Here is a 19,511-nt window from a genome sequence, read left to right on the forward strand (position 1 = left end):
CCCGGGGTGCTAATAGCCTTGATCCCACGTTCCAAGTGCTGGAACGGGGTAACGGCCCAGTGCCCTCGTTATCGGCCCTTAGTTTGCTAAGGCCGATAACTCGGGCTGTCAGGCTGTTACCCACCCCCACCCCCGTTCCAACCCTTGCGATTATCACCACAAGGAGACATTTATGATAGCATTTCTATTCAATGCAATGCTGGATTTTAGCACAGGGCAGTGGTGAACTATTTGTAGATTCTCACATATTTTAAACCACAAACACAGCTAATAGAATACATGTTATGAAGTAATCTTAAAAAATTTGTTAGCAACAGATTACTACCTGTGTTGGTGTGTGTTTTGCCATTTTAACATATTATACATATATTCTTCATACATGAACAATTTGGAGATATCTTGCATCAGTCTGAGTAAAAGACTCAGTACTGAAATGGATGATGATGTGGCCTTATATTGTAAGAAATAGCATAGACCCGACAATGTAAAACGAATATTATTAAATCGGGTCCAATTTCGGACTTATCAAAAGTACTGGACAACTGCCTTGTACCTACATCTAGTCGCAGAGCTCATCGAAGACGTGTAATATCAGTATAACTGCTATTATTATTATTATTATTATTATAATTATTATTATTATTATCATCAACAGTATCATCCTCATCAATCTAATTATTATTATTTCCAATACCATAGCAACTATTAATATATTATCACACCTATAAGGCTTGTGAAACCCTCGCTAGGCAGATACCCTCGCAAGATTAGTGTTGCTTTAGCCTTCTCCAGATATGTTCATTAGATTGGCATCCTTGCCTACATAGATCTGTTGGGCTTTGCACCTAGCCATGCATGTTTGTCAGGCTTTGTATTGTGTTTGTTACTTTGCCTGATAGGCACATGATTCTTAAACATCTGCCCACGTTATTTAGTGGGACTTTGTACACATCCACATAGTTCCATTGCCTTTATTCCAGCTCATACGTGTATTGACCCTCTTGAGCTGCCTACACGTATTCATTAAGGCTCGTTGACTGCCCACATAGTTTGGTGCTGATGTTCAATCTGTCCACATGTGCTTATTTAGGCCTAAAAACACAAATATATCGGCTTTTTAGAATGCCAACCTACCCTGGATTTTAAAAAAACCCTCATGTTCACTGTGTTTCTGGGAGCTTTACAATCGAGCATGTTCTTGGGACTGTAGTTTTGCCCCCCCCCCACACTCTCCCCGCGCACCTGTGAATCTTTAGACTTGCCTTCACACAATCCTTTTTGGAGAGACTAGAGAAACAAGTCCAATCCAATATCTTTGCAGGACAACGGTTTGTATTCAGTTCACTCACTTATGCATGCTTGTCAGGTTCCAGTTGGCCTGCTGGTTTTAATCTAACCAGGCTCTCCTAGGCTGGAAGCAGGAGCTTAATGGCTTTCAGCTCCCACCAATTTCGAACCCTGCGATATATTCTGAAGGAGGGAGCTGTGTTTTTACGGTTAAAAGGAAAATGCTGACAGCAGTGACGATGGCCTCCCAAAAGTGTGGTGCGGTCCGTTATATGGAATCAAACTCTCATTACACATGAACTTCAGGAATGTTCCAATCATATGAGGACACATTCTACAAACACAGAGTTGAGGGGGATGTCTATAGGCTATGCAGGGGACCCTGGTGTTCTGACAGACCTTGTAAGAGACTTGATGACCAGGCTTCAGGATCTAGAATGGCTTTTCCTATTTACTAGTTTTTTGTTTATTAATTGTTCATGTGTATAGACGAATACAAGCACACGTTCAGCAGCACTATCAGCCGTTTAGTGGCAGGCATGCAAAATACAACGTTGCCTTAGTACTCACTTCTGGATCATTGCTTTTAATCTGAGTGCACTAACATTTTAAACTGGATCTTTTCAAAATTGTACAATGTTAATTTCTAGCAATCACTTCCTGAATATAATATAGCAATAATAATAATATTAGAATTGTCTTACTGATCTAAGCCCATTATCAAAAAACTTGACTAACCATATAAACAGTGTCATGACAAAATGAACAACCCTGCACACCCACAATATACTGTTTTGAAACACCTATATGAGAATGAGGAATGGAACAATTGCACCAATGAGGCATTCTAGTTGCATTACATGAAATCAAGTAGCATTTATGGGAACATAAGAACGACCAAAGAGCTGTATATTTGACAAGTATGTTGGTAATAAAAAGGGATGTGTGCTTCAATCACTAAGTACATTATTGGACGCAGTGTTCATCTCATTCACCTTAGGTGTGTGTAAACATGAACCATATGGACTCACTTTGACAGCCTCAGGATTTGGAAATCAGGATAAATGAGGATAAATGGCTGGAACCTGTGTCACTCTACTACTTTTATGTTTGGTGAGAATATTTTCTCGCTCAGACGAAGAGGGACAGTCCCTTATGCACAGACATCCTTAGAGAATTATATATGCACAGGATACAGGAAAACATAAATAAAGCACTGACCAAAAAAACCAAGACCATTTGTATTACCTAGACCACCAGGAAGTACTTTGACAAGTTGCTTCAGTTGTGCTATTTCTAAAGCTTCCCACAGCATACTATCGGTGCATTTCTTTTCGGGGTCCAAATTGAACCTGTAATACAATTCAGACATACTCAATATTCTTCTTGCATTTCCTAATAACATCAAACATTGGATAGGAGTTTTCACACACAATGCGAATTCTGGCAGGAAATCTGCTTTGTAGATATCCCTGCTCCATGAAGGAAATCCCCATGTATTTCTGCAGTATCATTGTACTCAGGACAGCAGACAGGCTGAATTCACACGGACAGTGCCTTTGGTTTTTCGACCTGGAAAAAGCATGTGCAAACCACATGAATCAATGATTGCTGCTGTTCCTGATTCCCGCAATGCATTGAGGGATAGAGTATGTCAACGTGGATTGACAGCATGGTGCAGTGTTTGGCGTAGGGGCTGGCGGTACACTGGGATTGCTATGCCTACGAAGAAATCTTGCAGGGAATCATCAGAATCCCTCTGCAATAGCCTTCACCAACAACGGAAGCAGCACTGGTTGACCTCTTCCTATTGGATTCTGTGTCTAACTGAGAATTTGGCATTTAGTGCATCACTTTGGTACTTCTGGGAGTATCTGGCTATGTGGTCGTGATCCACTCTTGCAGATTCTCTTTATTATCATCAGCGAGTCGATTAGGAACAGGAAACTGCACATACTGATCATTGAGGTCTGTCATGCATGTACGTGTGCACAGCTCAGATCAGTAATTAACATCATGCAAAGAACTCATATTGATTGGTCTTCCTTTTTCCAGGTGGAAATTGATAATATCACATGGGCAGAGGTAATTCATGTTAAGGAAAATCACTCAGACGTATCACATGCTTTGAGAAAGCACTGCAAGTTTGTCATGTAAATAATCTATTTTTATGATCTGAATTCCACGCAAATTTGCCTGAAAGCGCAGATCTTTTATTAACTTGCGCAGAGATCCACTGGGGAAGAAAACATGGTGGCACCGGCATGTGGACAAAAACAAGAGTATGGTCCAGTCAGGCGAATTTGGCACTTTCAAAGTTTGATTGATGGAATGGAGTGTTATCAAATAAAGAAGCTTGGTTAGAAGGGCAGCGATTGCTATAGTGCCGCATGGGACTGAAATGTGCAAAAGACTCACTGCTGACTAGATTTTTGAAGTAAGCAACAGGTGTTGGGGGGTGAACAGCTAAGAAACTCTCCTTGAGCCGAAGATATCCCCTGAAAAGATCAGGCTGCAATACTACCAATTGTACAATATGTTTACTATCTTCGTGAATGTCTGTGCAATTGTATGAAACACTTGCTTCTCCGGTGTATTTTGGTCTGTATTATACAATGCAGAGAATAGGCAAGAGCACACACTGTGTGGTGTCAATTTTATCCACGTCCACTGATGAATCTTTCTTTTTCATGATCAATTTCTCAAAAAGTAAACAACATAGTAAACAACACACCTTTTAAAAGTTTGAGGTTGCCACTCATGTTTAAAACTCACAGTGTATTTTTTCAGTAGAGAAATATCGCCAAATGCAAAAGGGGGTCAGGATCATCATGTTACCATAAGAAGTAAGCCCCAAACCTTTGCACATGGCTCACATGACCTCCCCTTAGAGCAAATGTGGTCTTGTCTTCAAAACAGAATTTTTTCACAAATAATTGGTAGGCTTGTCTACACCCGATTATGGCAATCAGGACCATGAATGATATTTGATGGACTGTCTATGATGAATTTTTGCTTGTGTGTGAGAAACTATTGATGGGCCTTTCAGCCAATTCACATGCAGTAATTTAACAACGTAAGATGAGACAGTTCATAATAGATTTTTTAATTAGTGCATTTATTTATTTATTTTTACATTTGCAAAGCACTCTAAACCCTTGGGCATCAAGGCATTGGTTGCACGGTTAAATGACAAGAGGCATCAGGAGCATTGTTCTGGTTCTGCTGTTAATGTGAGAGGTGCTGAACATCTTACTGGGTGGCATCTACTAAGCAGTTGCTGCTCTAGACTGTGTTTGTCAGTGTTCGCCGGCTAAGCATGCAGAGCAGCTGTCAACGAGCAGTGCGGGCAGGGTGCAGCAGCCATTGCTGCTCCCTATTAAAACTGCCCTACCTTTCTTATTACCCCTTTTACCAATGTTTTTTTCTGCTGTACATTGCCCACAACTGTATGTTGTCCATCTCGGGCACTTGGGCCCTATCAAGTAAACCTCCATCGAGGTGTTTATGATTTTCTGCTGTATGTTTAAACCTAGGCTTTTTTTTCCCTCTTCCAGGAATCTAACATCTAGGAAATATGCTTTTTCGGATGTATGTTAGGCCATGAGGATAGCTCAGGGGCAACGTGTTTGTCTTGGAGGCAAGAAAATGCATCGCCATACAGGTTCAAATCCCGGGCTTGCATTCAGAAACTGGTCTCTGGTATCGTGTTATGAAAGAATAATTATTATGTTGAAACTTAAGATATTTCCCCTCTTCCAGGATTCTCGCATCTAGGTGTTTATACCTTTTCTGCTGCATGTTGACACCTATGCTGTTTTGCATCTTCCAGTATTCTTGCATCTAGGTGCTTCTGCTTTTTCTGCTGTATGTGAAAACCTATGCTTTTTTACCTTTATCCTTGAACCGAGATGGTTACATTGCTGTAGTGTTGAAGTTGTTCCTTGCTTCTCCCTTATCCACTCTCTGGCCTCCCTTGGCCCTCCTCTCCCCTTCCCTCCTTCTCTCCTATTCTCTGTTTCATCATCTGGTGAGGTCTCTCGATGGCGCTGCTCAGTGAGAGTCTCATCCAAACAGGTTTTCCCCTGCTCCTCCAGAACCTTCAGTGTCAACATTGCCTCAGTTCCTTCAGATTTGGCAGATTGTGTGATCACTCCTTGCCACTGGCTCATTCCCGTTTCTCCTCAATCACTCCCTGTGCACCCTCCTCTCAAAAGTGCAAGTGTACCTTCACTAGCAATTAATGTTCCCCTCTGCTCCCTCCCCCCTGAGCTTAACCCTCCCCCTTTACTGAATGTCCCCTCCTCCTGCTCTCCCCTCACTCTGTTACTGTACGTGCAGGCTCTGAATTGTATCATGACCTAGTATGATTATTATTGTTTGTCTTCTTACCTGTTCCCCCTCATCCTTCATCTCCCCTGCTCCCTCTTCCCCTTCATTCTTGTTACATCACTTGCACGATCCGAATGTCTCAAGAACTACTAGGAACATTATTGTTTTTTGTTTTCTCCCCCCCCTTGTTCTGATGCGCCTTGAAACACCCTTTGGCTGTATAGGCGCAATGTAAATACCCTAAAAAATTAAAAGTAAAAATGAGTGGTTGCAAGTTCAGTTACAGTTAGAGGTAAGGGGCTCGATCCATGGAAAAGAGCACATTTTTCCCACAATTGCTGCGCACCAAGAACAACACTGCGTGAGCCTGCACGCAGAATAAAAAATGTACGCCACGCATATTCATGGAAATTACTGCGCAAAGTAACTGTATTTGCAAGTCGCGCCCGGAAATCCACTGACACGCCTCCACGCAAAGCATAAACAACCAGAGTAGCTACCTTTGCATGCTCCGCCGGGCTTGAAGACATGCACCCTTCAAACAGTGCATGGGGTCCCAAATCAGGCCTGCATCTCAGGGACCCTCCACAGGGTCCCCTGTAACTGTTGCCAGCACCCCGACAACATGCACATGATACTTCATAACTCGGGTTAAAGTCAGAAAATATGCATCCTGTCAAACGTTTCTGAACACTGATACATTGTGCACGTGCACCCCTAAGTTAGATCGGAACCCCGGTTGCGTACATGCTCCCCTAAATGCGACATGCAGACCAACCTCTGTGCTGTGAATCATATGCGCAAGGGTCCTTATGCCTGCCTTTGGGTGGGTTAATGATCAATAGATTTGCATTTCTATTTCTATGCCAAGAGGCTGCGCCGTTGCTTCCATGAATATGAGTCGATTGGCGCAAATGTGGGCGTGCGAGGGACTGCCTGCGGCCCGTCCCTCGTAACACCCACTTTTTAGCATTTTCTTCCCCATTTTCTGTGTTCCTCCCCTTTCCCAGCTCGCTGCGCAAGCACGCCCACAATCTGCATGGTGTCTCACGCAAGCCAGTCGACAGCTTGCAGAGACGTGCCGAGCCTGCACGAACTCCACGCAAGTCCTGGAAAAGTCCCACGCATTTGATTCCATAAATGGACTAACGGGATTTTACACCAGTTTGGCGCACATGTTCCCTATTTCCTGCACAAATAATTCCATGAATCGAGCCCTTGGTCTTTAGAGTCAAGTGACACTGATCAACCCCAGAAGAAGCATTTAGAACTCAATGCGAAAAATTGTGTCAATTAGAACGCTAATTACAGCAACGGCTCTCTGAGATTATTTGATAGTATATGGAATCATTATGACTTTTAAAACAGGTGAATGTTTATTTTCCCTTTTAATTTTTTTCAGTTTGTATAAAGATGTTTTCATTATATGTTTGAAAGCTCTTCTTAATTATTGCAATGCCTGGTATCTAATAGCTCAGTGTTTATGGTGTTTATCAGTGTAAAAGTGACTTGTAGGATATAATTCCCACCCGTTATTAAAAATAAGAAAAAAACAAATTTGCTTCAAATGTGTGTTTAGAGGCAGATCTTGTCTGACGAAATTTGCTTAGTTCTACTATTGAAATTTGGAGAATTTGGGAATGCATTCTACCATTGGCACATGCATGAACACACAGTGTGTAGAGTACTGTTCTACTTTGTAGACATTCCTTGGCACTATGGACACGTACGTTGGTGGTCATAAGTTGGGAAAGGCAAGGTCTTGAGCTTCTTTCTAAAGCATAGATGTGTACCTCGAATTGTGCATGCACTCGAGATATTCCTGGTGTAAAATAGAGGTATGGTTAGGCTGCACATAAGTATACCCCATGGAATCAGCAAAGATCATAAATACCTGCCTGAACATCTGGGGCAACAGTCCCCAGTGACAAGCAGTTAAGGGTGTTCTTCACTTTCCCCGATGGCCTCTGGAATGTTAGTTCAAAACTGAAAATCCTACCAAGAAGTACCCATGCCTCAAACATCTCCCCTTCCTATGTAAGCACACTAGTAGTGCAGGTTGAAAACAAATGAATGACAAGAGTTGTTTTCCACACAATTTCTGGTTCAAGCCCAGAAATAATGCCAGACGTACTTACTGGTGATATAATGATTGCCCCTTCCTCAAATCGTTCCAGCCAAAGTATCGACGGTAGAAAATCTGCAAACCGCACGGGCTTAGGCACTAACTCCTCTGCCTATCCACCTCAACCACTATTTTTGGATTAAGCTTACAACCAGAGAGGAGTCAACCTGTCCCTCATCCATATCTATCTGCACATAGGCAGCATGAGAACCACTGCAGTCTCAACAACCTCAGCACCTGATGCTCTGATGTGGGAAACAGAAAACTGATAATATATATCAACAATGCAAACAAGGTCTCCCATGACTTCAGTCTCCAGAATAGATTGTGACACCACTGGAAGAGTCATATACATCAGAGGTCATTGAAGCCCTGACACAATGACTTCATTGGCCATTAAACAATACAAACTTAGAATCTGATAATCAAAACATACTAGTTGCTGTTATACACACTGTCAACTTACAGGCAGCAAGGCGAACAGTCCAGGGGTCAGCCCTAGATGTCACCCTGCTATCTGCAGACTTCAGAAAATAGGATTTAGGAATGCTGTCTTCAGGGGCAAAAGAGAAAAACATCTAAACACTTTTAAAAGTTGTCACAATACATGGCAATGTACCCATTTCTGTCTAGATTGTTAGAAAGCAATTACAACAGTTCTTTTTTGTAAAATCAAGGCCTTTAAGGCAATCATCTAAAACACTCACTCTCTGAAAAGAATATCCTACCCTCAGTTTGTACCTCAAAGGTTCTCATTGTACCCTCAGTGTAAAATTAAACTAAATTGACACTGAAGCTATAGATGTAAATAATTAAACCTTTCCTCATTGGAATTTGTCCAAAAGCCTCAGATGGTGCAATTGTCAAGTCTCTCCAAGAGACACATAGTTACGCTACTTTGATTTAATCAGTTAACGCATTGGGAAGTGACTGATGGGAGGAAGAAAATACTAGGAGGTAACCAAATTTGCAGATAATGCAAAGATTCTGGGATGGTACAATCCACTCATCACCGGTTTATGGAATGTGACTTAGTTCAACAAGGGCATACCACAAACTTGGCTGTCAATGACTTGAAGTTAACTTGGCTAACAGCAGGGGAGACATGGCACTACTGTTTAGGCGGGGAGGATATGTCCTTAATTTGTAGCTTATCATCAATTCTGAGATATCGTATCAGTGGTACTGAATTTATCAATACGTGTCCTGGCCCCTAGTCTGGCTATTAGTTTGAAGGAATATTGTGAATCTAATCTAATAAAGATATGGTAAAGGAAATTAGCTATCCTGAAAGAAATTAAGTTGACTGATTGTGTGTATTTTATATGTTTGCTATGACACATTTAGCTGTAAATGAGTGTTTTAAACAATATATAAAATGATTAAATAATCCATAGTATACATAATAAAAAATAAAAAAGCCTATTCACCTTTAGGCCCTGGCCCACCTAATATCACAGAAAAAGTAGAAGTGTTACTTCAAGTCATGATGACTGATATGTGAAATTGGTATGCTTTAAGAACATAAACTGAAATTCGAACACATGGCCTTCTATCAGTCTTTCTCCAAACTGCCCTGTATTATCCCAGCTATTGCAATTACAGTCATTAAGCTAGTCAAAGTTAGACCAGAACATTGTGTGGCTCGATCTGTACACAATATCAGGCCTACCCTTCATAATGATAAGAATTTTGATTTTAGATGGATTGACTATCTCAGGCAGTATATGGCCCCCTGGGTATGACAACATTGACCAGGTGGGGCTTTTAGAATGGCACAGGGGAGGGTTAGGGTGCCTATAATGATTCTGCCCTCCTGGGCCATGGTATTTTAATCTTTATTTCTAACCTTCAGATTGTACCTCTGTGCTTGATTTTATTGATTTAGTTTGATTGCTCTAATAATTCAGAGCGAGAGATATTGAGAGATGGTTGTGGTCAGACGCTTTCGCTTCTCCTATGCACTGCCTACCAGGGAAAAGTCTTTAATTTTAGCTTTGGATGGACTTTAGTCCATTTTCCCTTCTTTCTACAGAACTGCGGGTGGACCTAACGTATCATTTATGGCCATGAAGCAGTGACATTCCATATGGGCCCAGAAATGCTGCTCCTCCTGTTTTTTTCAAGTAGGATTTCTATTAATATGATCACTGATTTATTGTACTCTAACTTTTAAATGATTGTGGATTCCATGTGTTATGGAAAGAAAATATGTTTCATCTTCTTTCTTTATGTAAAAATATGTGTTTTAACTAAGGCCTTATTAAACTTGAATCTTCCCTATACCTTAACGTATTTTTTCTTAACACTTGGTTAACCAATACAAAAATGCTTTCTTATTCATGATCTACCCCTAGAAAGAGACTTGTGTGTTTTATATTTAATGGAAACCCGGCTCTCTGACACCAACATATTCTTAGCTATGGACTTAGTTCCATGAAAGTAAAAAATGGTGTCTGGTCATGAGAAACCTAGTGGAGGTGTGGCCATACATTTATTTAAAAAAAGGATTGTGGGTGTATGAGATCACTTTTTGTCACATTCATGTACCTGAGCAGTGCTACTTTCTTGGTACCTCTGCGAAAGGATAAACATATCAGAACATTAACTTGTGGATGTCTTATCTGCTGCCACTGCAGATATTATAATAACCAACCCACACATCTTATTAGGTGACATGAATTTTCAGGCCCGAATATGACTTACATCATAGAATGTCTTAATGCCATTCGGCAGGACACATTATAGACTGGATCTTAGTTCCAAACATGCTGACACCATCACCCAAAAATATTTGTTCAGTTCATTGTGGGGTGCCATTTTCAGTCCCTCATATACAGCATACTATCTAATATCTTGCATCATGCCCTTTTCTTGTCATTGGAGACAAGTCATGCAGGCTAGGGCAAGATATAACTCAGAAGCTATCTTTTAGCTTTGCCCTCTTCCCTTATTATACTGACATCTTCATTGTACTAAATCAACACTTTCAGAACTTAGTGAATTTGATGCTACCCATGAAACTACTTAAGAAAAATGCCCTAACATTAGGCAAAACTGGTAAACCTCTGAAATCAATGAACTCTAAGAAACCACCAGAAATCTGCTAAGGAATTGGAAACAATCTCCACATTCCTTATCTAGTGCAAAATACAGACAGCAATGATGTGTCTAGTCAGTCAGTCATAATGATTTATTTTGGTAAAAATAATAGCATCAAATAAATTCCTAAAAACATTTCATGCTATATACATCAGCTAAAAAAACACAAGAACATCCTTTAAGTTTACCATAAAAACAGAACTTATATTACATACCAATGTTTATACATCAATTCACCAATTGAAATCTCCTACAGTTTATGCCATATACATATAACAATAAAGGACTTTCTACTGATTATTTAAGCTTATCATAAAACAGAAGTCAAGTTTTGTGATAGTTTATATACACCATGCCACCAGAAAAAGCTACCTATCATAGCTCAATGAGGCAATTTGTAATATGCTAATTGTTTTTTCTTTTCCTAAATATTTCTTTCTGGCCCATCAAGCCTTTTGTAGGCAATGGGTCAAAGCCCATAGTGCTGATTCATCCCTAATCTGTAGGCAAAGAAGTATAGCTTGTCATACAATGTATATACTTGAATTTCTATCAATCAGAAGTAACAACTTTTTCCTCAATTTTAAAAACAATGGGCAGAATATTAGGAAGGGGGTCAGATCTTCCCTATGTTCATGGCAGCATTTACGTTTATCAGAATTTGTTGCATTCCACTTGACTGTAAACGTTGCAAAGGGTTAAATCTCCAGTCTGAGCTTTCGATGGAGTACTTTTGCTTCTTTGTCCTCTATCTTGTCCGTATATCTCTCAAATCCTAAGTGAGTTTTAATCTCTACATATCTAGTGATCAAGCCAGTGGTTCAACACTTTAGATGGAAAATACCTGATGTACCAGGGGCAGGAAAGACAAGGAGCAGAAACGAGTCGGGCTGACGTAGGTGTAAAAGAAAAGGATGCTCTTTATTCTTGGTTGCAGCATACAGGTTAGAGTTGAGAGAGAAGGGTATTAGCATCCACACTCATTCTGATCTTACTTCCAAGTCCCCAACCCCCTTTCATAGAACCTACAGGTCTCCCAGGTTCCACAAACCTCACCACATTCCACAAGGCCTCTCATGCAATCACACAGAAACATACACTCAATTCACAACAATACCATTCTTCATATCTCTGGGGCAGTCGAGTTTTGGTGTTTGCTGTCCTTTCTGAGATGGATGGAGCATTAATAGGTATTCTGATTATATTTAAATTAAGCTTAACAGCCACATCTCGAATGTACCATACATGATGAAGGGTCTTTCTACCATTTTGTGAGCACATCCTCTAATGCGTTCTTTCATTTTGCTAGACAGTTTGATGTCCATAGCTTGGATCAGTAGAGTAAAAGTTTCAATTCATGGGTCTATGAAAAAGCTATTGGGAAGGCAATGAAGACTTTTTTGCATTAGAATTGATGAGGCCTTAGATATATCTAAGGAGATTTTCTCCATTACGAGAGAACTAGAAAATCCTGCAGTACTAGCACTGGCTTCTATTCCTTCGTAGCATTTTGCGAAAACCCTTTCTGATGATGTTATTAGTAATACTGAGAAGATTAGAAAATCGGTTGCCACTTCATTAAAATCTAAGGCACATTTATGCTATGGGCTAGCGATATAACCATGCAGTAGTTGCTAAACTGCTCCTATGTTTCAACAACACCTAGTTGTCCCAGGTTTTAGTGCGCTTTACAAATAAAAAATAAAATAAATGAATGAACTTTGGGTACCTGTTCCCAGTAGCTGCGTTATGCTCAGATTTGCTTACTTGCTCGCATCAGGGTCTTAGTGCAACACCACAAGTCGGAGCAGATATTCAGAGCACATTGAAACATCTATCTCTTCAGCCCATAACAAAATATAATATTATGGTACCATTCTGGCTTGAGTGATTACTCTGATCACACTTTTAGACCTTGAGAAAGTGCCATGGCTTCACAACACATGTAGCCTATAGTTTAGACAAAATAAACACAACAAACCAAGCACTTGAATCTACGTATCACTAAAGGATAATGTCAGTTTCCTTTAGAAACTAAATGTAAACCCCAGGAAATAACTTTTAACACTTAAAATACAAAGATGTTCTACACACAACCGGGCTTTTAATACATGACGTCAATGTGTACTTAAAAATAACTAGTATTGTGCATGGCGCTGTGTCAACCCCTAGTAACCTTGCTACTATTTGTATAAAATGACTCTTGGGTCAGTTATAAACCCTATTAGGAGGACAACAACCTGAAGCATCAAGCACTAAAGACATAAGCCATTAAAAAACGTTCTCACAATATTTTTCTTCAAACCTATATTTTGATTAAGAGAGGCACAAAGACTTCCTGTTACATTTCTTGCATAAACCTATGGCCCAATTCAGAGGTCTGAGTACACTTAGAAAAGTGCTGTTTCCTAGAGGAACAACACATTTCATAAATGCAGCACATTCTGAGATAAAAGGAATATGGTGGCCGGCAAATAGAGGCCTCCACTTTTGCATTTCCATACCTTAAGGCCCAACAATGGCTCAAGTGACGACCAGTACTGTAGCGTTGACACTGTGAAGGGATTCTCCGCACAGAGGAAAGCTTTTGCACTATAAAATGGGATTTAAAATATGGCATCTATGATGGGTCATTAACAGTAACTACTAAAACAATATTTTTAAAAGTATATCATTTCCTGCATCAATTTTCTGATTAATTGAAAGTGCCACCAGGGAGCCACCAGGGGGTGACGAGATGTGCTGAAGCACTTCTGCTGATCGCCTCCCCAGGGCAGTGTTAAAAGGAATCTGAGCCCCTCCAAAGCCCTCTGCAGAGGAGATCCGCACCCCCAGTGATAGGGCAGCCCACCAGGCACCAGTTGAGCGAAATCCTGGTTGTCGGTGGTGATGGGATTCCTGAGATCTGTGCCTGGTTTACGGGCCAGAGAAGTTGCGGGTCGCACGCTTCCCGCCGGCAGCTACATGGCGGTTTGAGATTCCCCCGGGCGGGGGAGGGGCCTCTGGACCCTTCGATGCGGTGGTCCGCACAGTTTTGGACTCTGCTCGCCCGCGGAGGCCCGCACAGTCATAGCGGCTAGAGGAGTGTGTGCCCTGGAGGGTTGGCTGCTGCGGGCAGGCACCAGAGGCCCCTGCAGTGCAGAGCTGAGGAGATGCTTTTGAAGAGGAGTTGAAGAGGACCGGTGCAGAAGGACTGGTGTGGAGCTTTGTTGCGGCAGTGCCTCTTCCCCTGGGGGTCTGCTCTTGTGTGCGGCCGTCCCTGATGTGAGCCCGCTGGGAAAGAGCGGGGTGCCGTGGCGCTGGAGGTCGCTCACCCTCTGCTGCGGAGTTAAGGTTGGTGTCGGCGAGGTGGGGGGAGCCCTCTCCATGGCATGGTGGGGAGCCTGTCTGACAAGGCTGTTCCCCATAGGAGAGCCCTGGAGGGCCGGCACGCTGTGGTGGAGGAGGGCCCCACCACCTTATCCTCCGGGAGATCCTTGATCTGGGCAATTGGATTCCCACTGGCTCCTTGGCCTCTGGCGTCGCCCCAATTGACTGTCCTTAATCTGTGGCAGCCTTAGCCCCTGAGTGGGCAGTGGGAGCTTCCAGGGGTTGGCTCGATCTTGGACTGGTCTTTCCCACTGGCGCCAATTACTCAGCTGCCACTTTAAATCAACACACTACTCCTCTCTACCTTTTGACCGTCCATCTACCCCAGGATTGCCTCTGTTCTCCACTGGCTGGACTGTACACAAATTTGAAAGGTGGGGACATGTGAGCGGTCCGTGCATTGCTGCCCTAGGAGCGCTGCAGAGTCTCCCCCCTATCAGTCACATCACTTCTCATTGTAAAAGCCTTCCCCTGGCGGCGCGGCCTCCTCTCTGTTTACCTCCAGGCTCATACCCTTTGACATTGTGCTGGAATCTGGGGTGAGGGTGAGGTATTGGAGACCCCAGGGCCTAGCAGTTTCTGGGTTTTTTGGCTTTGCACTGGGGGCCCTTCGCTTCATCAGATCCCCTCTGTGACTCGCCTGAGGGCCTCGTGAGCATCTGTGTCGATTCCCCCCACCCCCAATGGACTGGGCAAAATCTCTGCAAAGGTTCTACCACTCTCTCGTGGCGGCAAAGGAAAGCTATACCATGTCTGATATCGGCCATCCAGAAGACAAGGAACCTCAAACAATGAGTAGAGCTATGGCGGCCATGTTGGAGGAGATTCGCTGACATAAGTTAAAGACTTGACTCATTAGACAAAAAAGTAGATTCCATAGACGACCGAGTCCAAGCCCTGGAAGCCAACCAATCTTCAGTCGACATCCTCGAGTCTCAATTGGACACGTATCTGTCGGAGCTGGAGAGGAGAGAGGAGAAGGTCGCCCTTAAGATGGATGACTTCGAAAACAGGGAGCAGCACTGTAATCTGAGATTGTTGGGTGTTTCTGATCGTGATGGGGAGACGCCAGCAGACATTACAAGAATAGTAAATGCGGTTGTAAGTAAGCTCTTTGATGAGGGGAACACCAGTGAGCCAACAATTGATAGAGCCCACAGGGCAGGTGTGCCCATGAGAGGGCCCCATTCGATCCTGGTGAAATTTCATTATTACTCCGAGAAGGCCAAGATCCTGGAGCTTGCATGGAGGAAGGGGCCCATTGAATGGGAAGGCTCTCCAAAGTCTCAATCTACCAAGATCTATCGGCCCTCACATTGGCACGCAGGCGTTTATGCAGCCCATTAATGAAGTGGCTCCAGTCCAGAGGCGTGAGATACAGATGGGGCCATCCTTTTCCCCTCTCGTTTGAAGTGGAAGGTTACAAGTACTCACTGGTTACCAAGGTCGATATACAGAGAGTGACCCAGGAGCTCCTGGGTCATCCCGCGACGAGGGAGGGAGAGCCGAATAGAGGGAAAGTTTTATCAGAGCCTCGTAACATCAACAAATTTGGCGCCGGATTCGAGGCCATCGAAAATTCAGAAAGGTGGCGCCGTCCTCTCCCGAGCAGCCAGCAACATGACCTGGTCCTGTGTCCATGCTGCTCTTAATTGGATTAAGTGGGAGTGAGGTTTGATCCAAGGGGTACCCCCCCGAGTCGTGGTAGGGGCAACCCGGTCTCTTGGTCCCTAGCAAGGGGAACCTGTTTAACTCGTTATCGATGCCTTCTGAGGGGGAGGGGGATGGGGTTGGATGATGCAGTTGCAGTTTGATTTGTTCTCAATGTTGGGGTGGCTCAGAATGTTGTGGGCTTGTATTGTTGTAAATTGCCCTGGTGGAGGTGGTCTATGGTGGCCTGGTCGTGCGTCAGGTTCAATGTCGCAGATAATCCAGGCGGTTGGGGAAAGGGAGGGAGGAGGGTTGAGGGGTGGTTTCTTTTTAATGTAGGGTATACCTGTTGGTATTAATCGTTTGGAGTCTCGTTTCAATGGAGAGAGAAATGTTTATTGGGAAACAGTTGGCGAATCAGTCAAGGGAGAAGTCTTGCGGGATTTTGAACTCCGAGTGAAGTAGAGCTTAGATTCTGCTCCCCCGATGGCTGAATCTGATCTCTTGCTGACTCTGGGCTCATTGAATGCACGTGGTCTCAACTCTCCCCAGAAGCGATCCCTGGTTGTGAAGGAATTTTATAGGTTGAAGCTTGATTTTCTCTATCTTCAAGAAACCCACTAAAAGCTAGGTTGATTCAGAGGGTTTTTCATGCGTCCTGCCATGCCAGGAAGAGGGGGTGGCAATAGTGATTTCGTCGAAGGTTCAGTTTTCCCCCGAAAGCCCAAAGTAGAGACCCTGAGGGTCGATTTATAATGGTTAAGGGGGAAGTGAGGGGATCCAAGGTGACTTTAGCCTCTATCTATGCCCACAACGAAGCCCAGGATCGCTTTTGATTGGAGATGAAGTCCAAAATCATGTCCTTTACTGAGGGTGCCCTTTTGGTGGGAGGGGATTTTAATATGGTCTTGGACCTGGATCAAGACATGAGGTCCGAGCGTCCTTGCACAGATTCTCTGACACAGAGACGTCTAGCAGCTTCTTTCCAGAGCACTAATGACAAGTTGGGGCTATGGGATTCTCACTCGGCCCGGGGGGACCAAGACCCTTTATCTACATACTTCTCTAGAACCCATTCATCATTCTCTAGAATTTACTATATCCTAGTCGACAAGGCACTCTGTGAGAGGATCACGGGAACGGAAGTGGAAGTGACGCCGTGGTCAGTCCACGACTTAGTTAAGGTTCAATAAGGGATGCCGAGGCGAGTCCCTGGCCCAGGGAGATGGACCTGCAATGATCTCCTGCTGAAGGATAAGGAGTTATTCAGTCCATCCTTGCCTCCATTAAGGAGTTTTTTCAAATCAATGATGACGGGCAGGTGGGGACAGAGGGAGTTTTGGAGGCCTTTAAGGCCACAATCAGGGGCGTTCTCATAGGGTTGGGGGCGGCGAGAAAATGGGAGAGATGCAGGGAGGAGAGGCTTCTCAGGGACAAAATCGAGGCCTTGCAACCAAGGGGTAAGCTTAGGTCTCAGATGTTCCAAGGCAAGTGGGCTGAGCTGCAACAATTAAAGGCGAAACTCGCCTCCCTATTAGTTGGGCAAACGGAGAGGAAGATTTCCTTCCTTAAGCAAAGATATATGGAGAGGGGTGAGAAAGCTAACAAAATCCTAGCCTGGAGGTTTCGGGGGCTTAGAAATAATAAGAGGGTGGATTTGCTGATCCTTCCGGGTGGGACACTGCGGAGCAGTTCTGTCTATATTACGAACGCCTGTATAGCTCAGAATATGGTGGGGATGGGGCAGATATAGATAGGTTCCTGGACTCCATACCGCTACCCCGTCTCTCCCCCGAGAAATCAGACCCCTTGGAGAGACCCATTACTCCATAAGAAGTAATCAATACAATCAGTTCAATGAAGTTAGGTACAACACCAGGGGAAGATGGTTTTTACGGTTTTCTTCTATAAGTCCTTTTGCCTCGCCCTTGCACCCTTCCTGGCTAAGCGCTTCAATATAGTCGTGGAGTCAGGCCGTCTCCCACAATCAATGCTCTCAGCTCGCATTGTTGTCATCCCAAAGGAAGGAAAGGACCCAAAAGAGTGCCAATCCTACCGTCCCATTTCACTACTCAACACGGACCTGAAGGTGTTGCCCAAGCTCCTGGCTAATAGGTTGGCCCTGCTTCTCCCTTCGCTGGTGCACGGGGAACAGGTGGGCTTTATTCCCAGGAGACAGGGGGGACACAACATCAGGAAATCTCTGGACTTAATGCATGAAGTAGCGATTACAGGTGAGGAGGCCTATCTGCAGTCTTTGGACTTGGAGAAGGCCTTTGACCGGGTTGAGTGGGTTTACATGGGCAAGGTCCTGCAGAGGATGGGTCTGGAGGCTAGGTTTTGCGGTTGGATCTCAAAACTTTACAATGGCCCAATGGTCAGAGTGGCAGTGAATGAGACGGTATCGGCCATATTCTCGCTCTCCAGGGGTACCCGTCAGCGATGTCCGATTTCGCCCCTTCTCCAGGCTCTGGTGATGGATCCTCTGGCGATAGCCATAAGGCAGCATCAGGGGATTACGGGTGTTTGCTGTGGGGATCTCAAGTTTAAGCTCTCCCTATTCGCGGATGACATTCTAGCATACTTGACCAACCTTCAGATTTCTCTTCCAAACCTCAAAGACTTGATCAGAGAGTTCAGCCTCTTTTCTGGGCTGAAAATCAACCCAGGGAAATCCTGTTTGATGCCAATGGGTAGAGCCGATGTGGAAGTTGAGGGAAGGGAGTCATTGGGGGGTATTAGAGTTGAGTGTAAGACTACATCCAATCTGGGGGTTCTTCTCCCAAGAGACTTGTCCCTCCTCTTCGAAGTAAATTATCCTCACATCCTAGCCAAGATATAGGGCCTCATTACGACTCAGGCGGTAAGGGTTTTACGGCGGCGTAAACAGCGCCGACCCTTACCGCCTGAGTACGAGGTCCCTTAGCGCCATGGCGGACTTAACACCTGCTTTTAGCAGGTGTTAAAATCCATGGCGCTAAGGGACCATGGAGTTAATTACGCCACCGTAATTTACGGTGGCGTAATTAACGCCTTCCCCACTCCCATTATGCCCTATGGGGCAAAAATGGGAATGGGGAAGGGTAAATGGGGATTGGGGACTTACCGCCCCGCCAAGATCGGAATGGGGCGGTAAGTCCGCCAACCACCATGGCGTAAACGTAGTTTACGCCATGGTGGTAAAGTCACGGCCCAGGCGGTAATTTACCGCCTGGGTCGTAATGAGGCCCATAGTCTGATTTACTTCGTTGGGCCTCCTTGACCCTTTCGTGGTTTGGGCTTATGGTGTCAGTCAAGATGAATATTTTGCCTAGGCTTCTTTACCTTTTTTCTTCCCTCCCAATCGCCATTCCAAGGTCTTTTTTTAGATCCCTCCATTTAATGGTCCAGTGCTTTATTTGGAAGGGGAAAAAATCAAGGGTTAAGCATGGGACCTTGACGCTCCCAAGAGCGTATAGCGGTTTTGGTTTACCAAACTTCAGGCTCTACCACAAAGCCGCTCAATTAAGAGTGATGTTGGAGCACTCGAGAGATGACATGAGAACCTATTGGTCTTACAGCGAAGATGTGCAAGTTTACCCCAGGAAGGTGAGATATCTCTTGTGGTCCCCTACTAAGGACCACCCGTATAAAATTAGGAATAATC

The 19,511-nt window shown here is 43.9% G+C and overlaps 1 protein-coding gene across 1 annotated transcript in view; it reads right to left on the bottom strand.

The window, feature by feature from the left end:
* ABCC8 (ATP binding cassette subfamily C member 8) overlaps positions 1-19,511 on the bottom strand; it is a 1,583,626-nt gene that overhangs the window by 14,500 nt on the left and 1,549,615 nt on the right. Inside the window, exon 38 of the mRNA XM_069623778.1 lies at positions 2,536-2,639. Within this exon, the coding sequence (XP_069479879.1) occupies positions 2,536-2,639 (104 nt within the window). The remainder of the gene's footprint in view (positions 1-2,535; positions 2,640-19,511) is intronic.

The sequence above is a fragment of the Ambystoma mexicanum genome, chromosome 11, assembly GCF_040938575.1.
Source record: "Ambystoma mexicanum isolate Mex_15411 chromosome 11, UKY_AmexF1_1, whole genome shotgun sequence".
Taxonomy (NCBI): Eukaryota; Metazoa; Chordata; class Amphibia; order Caudata; family Ambystomatidae; genus Ambystoma; species Ambystoma mexicanum.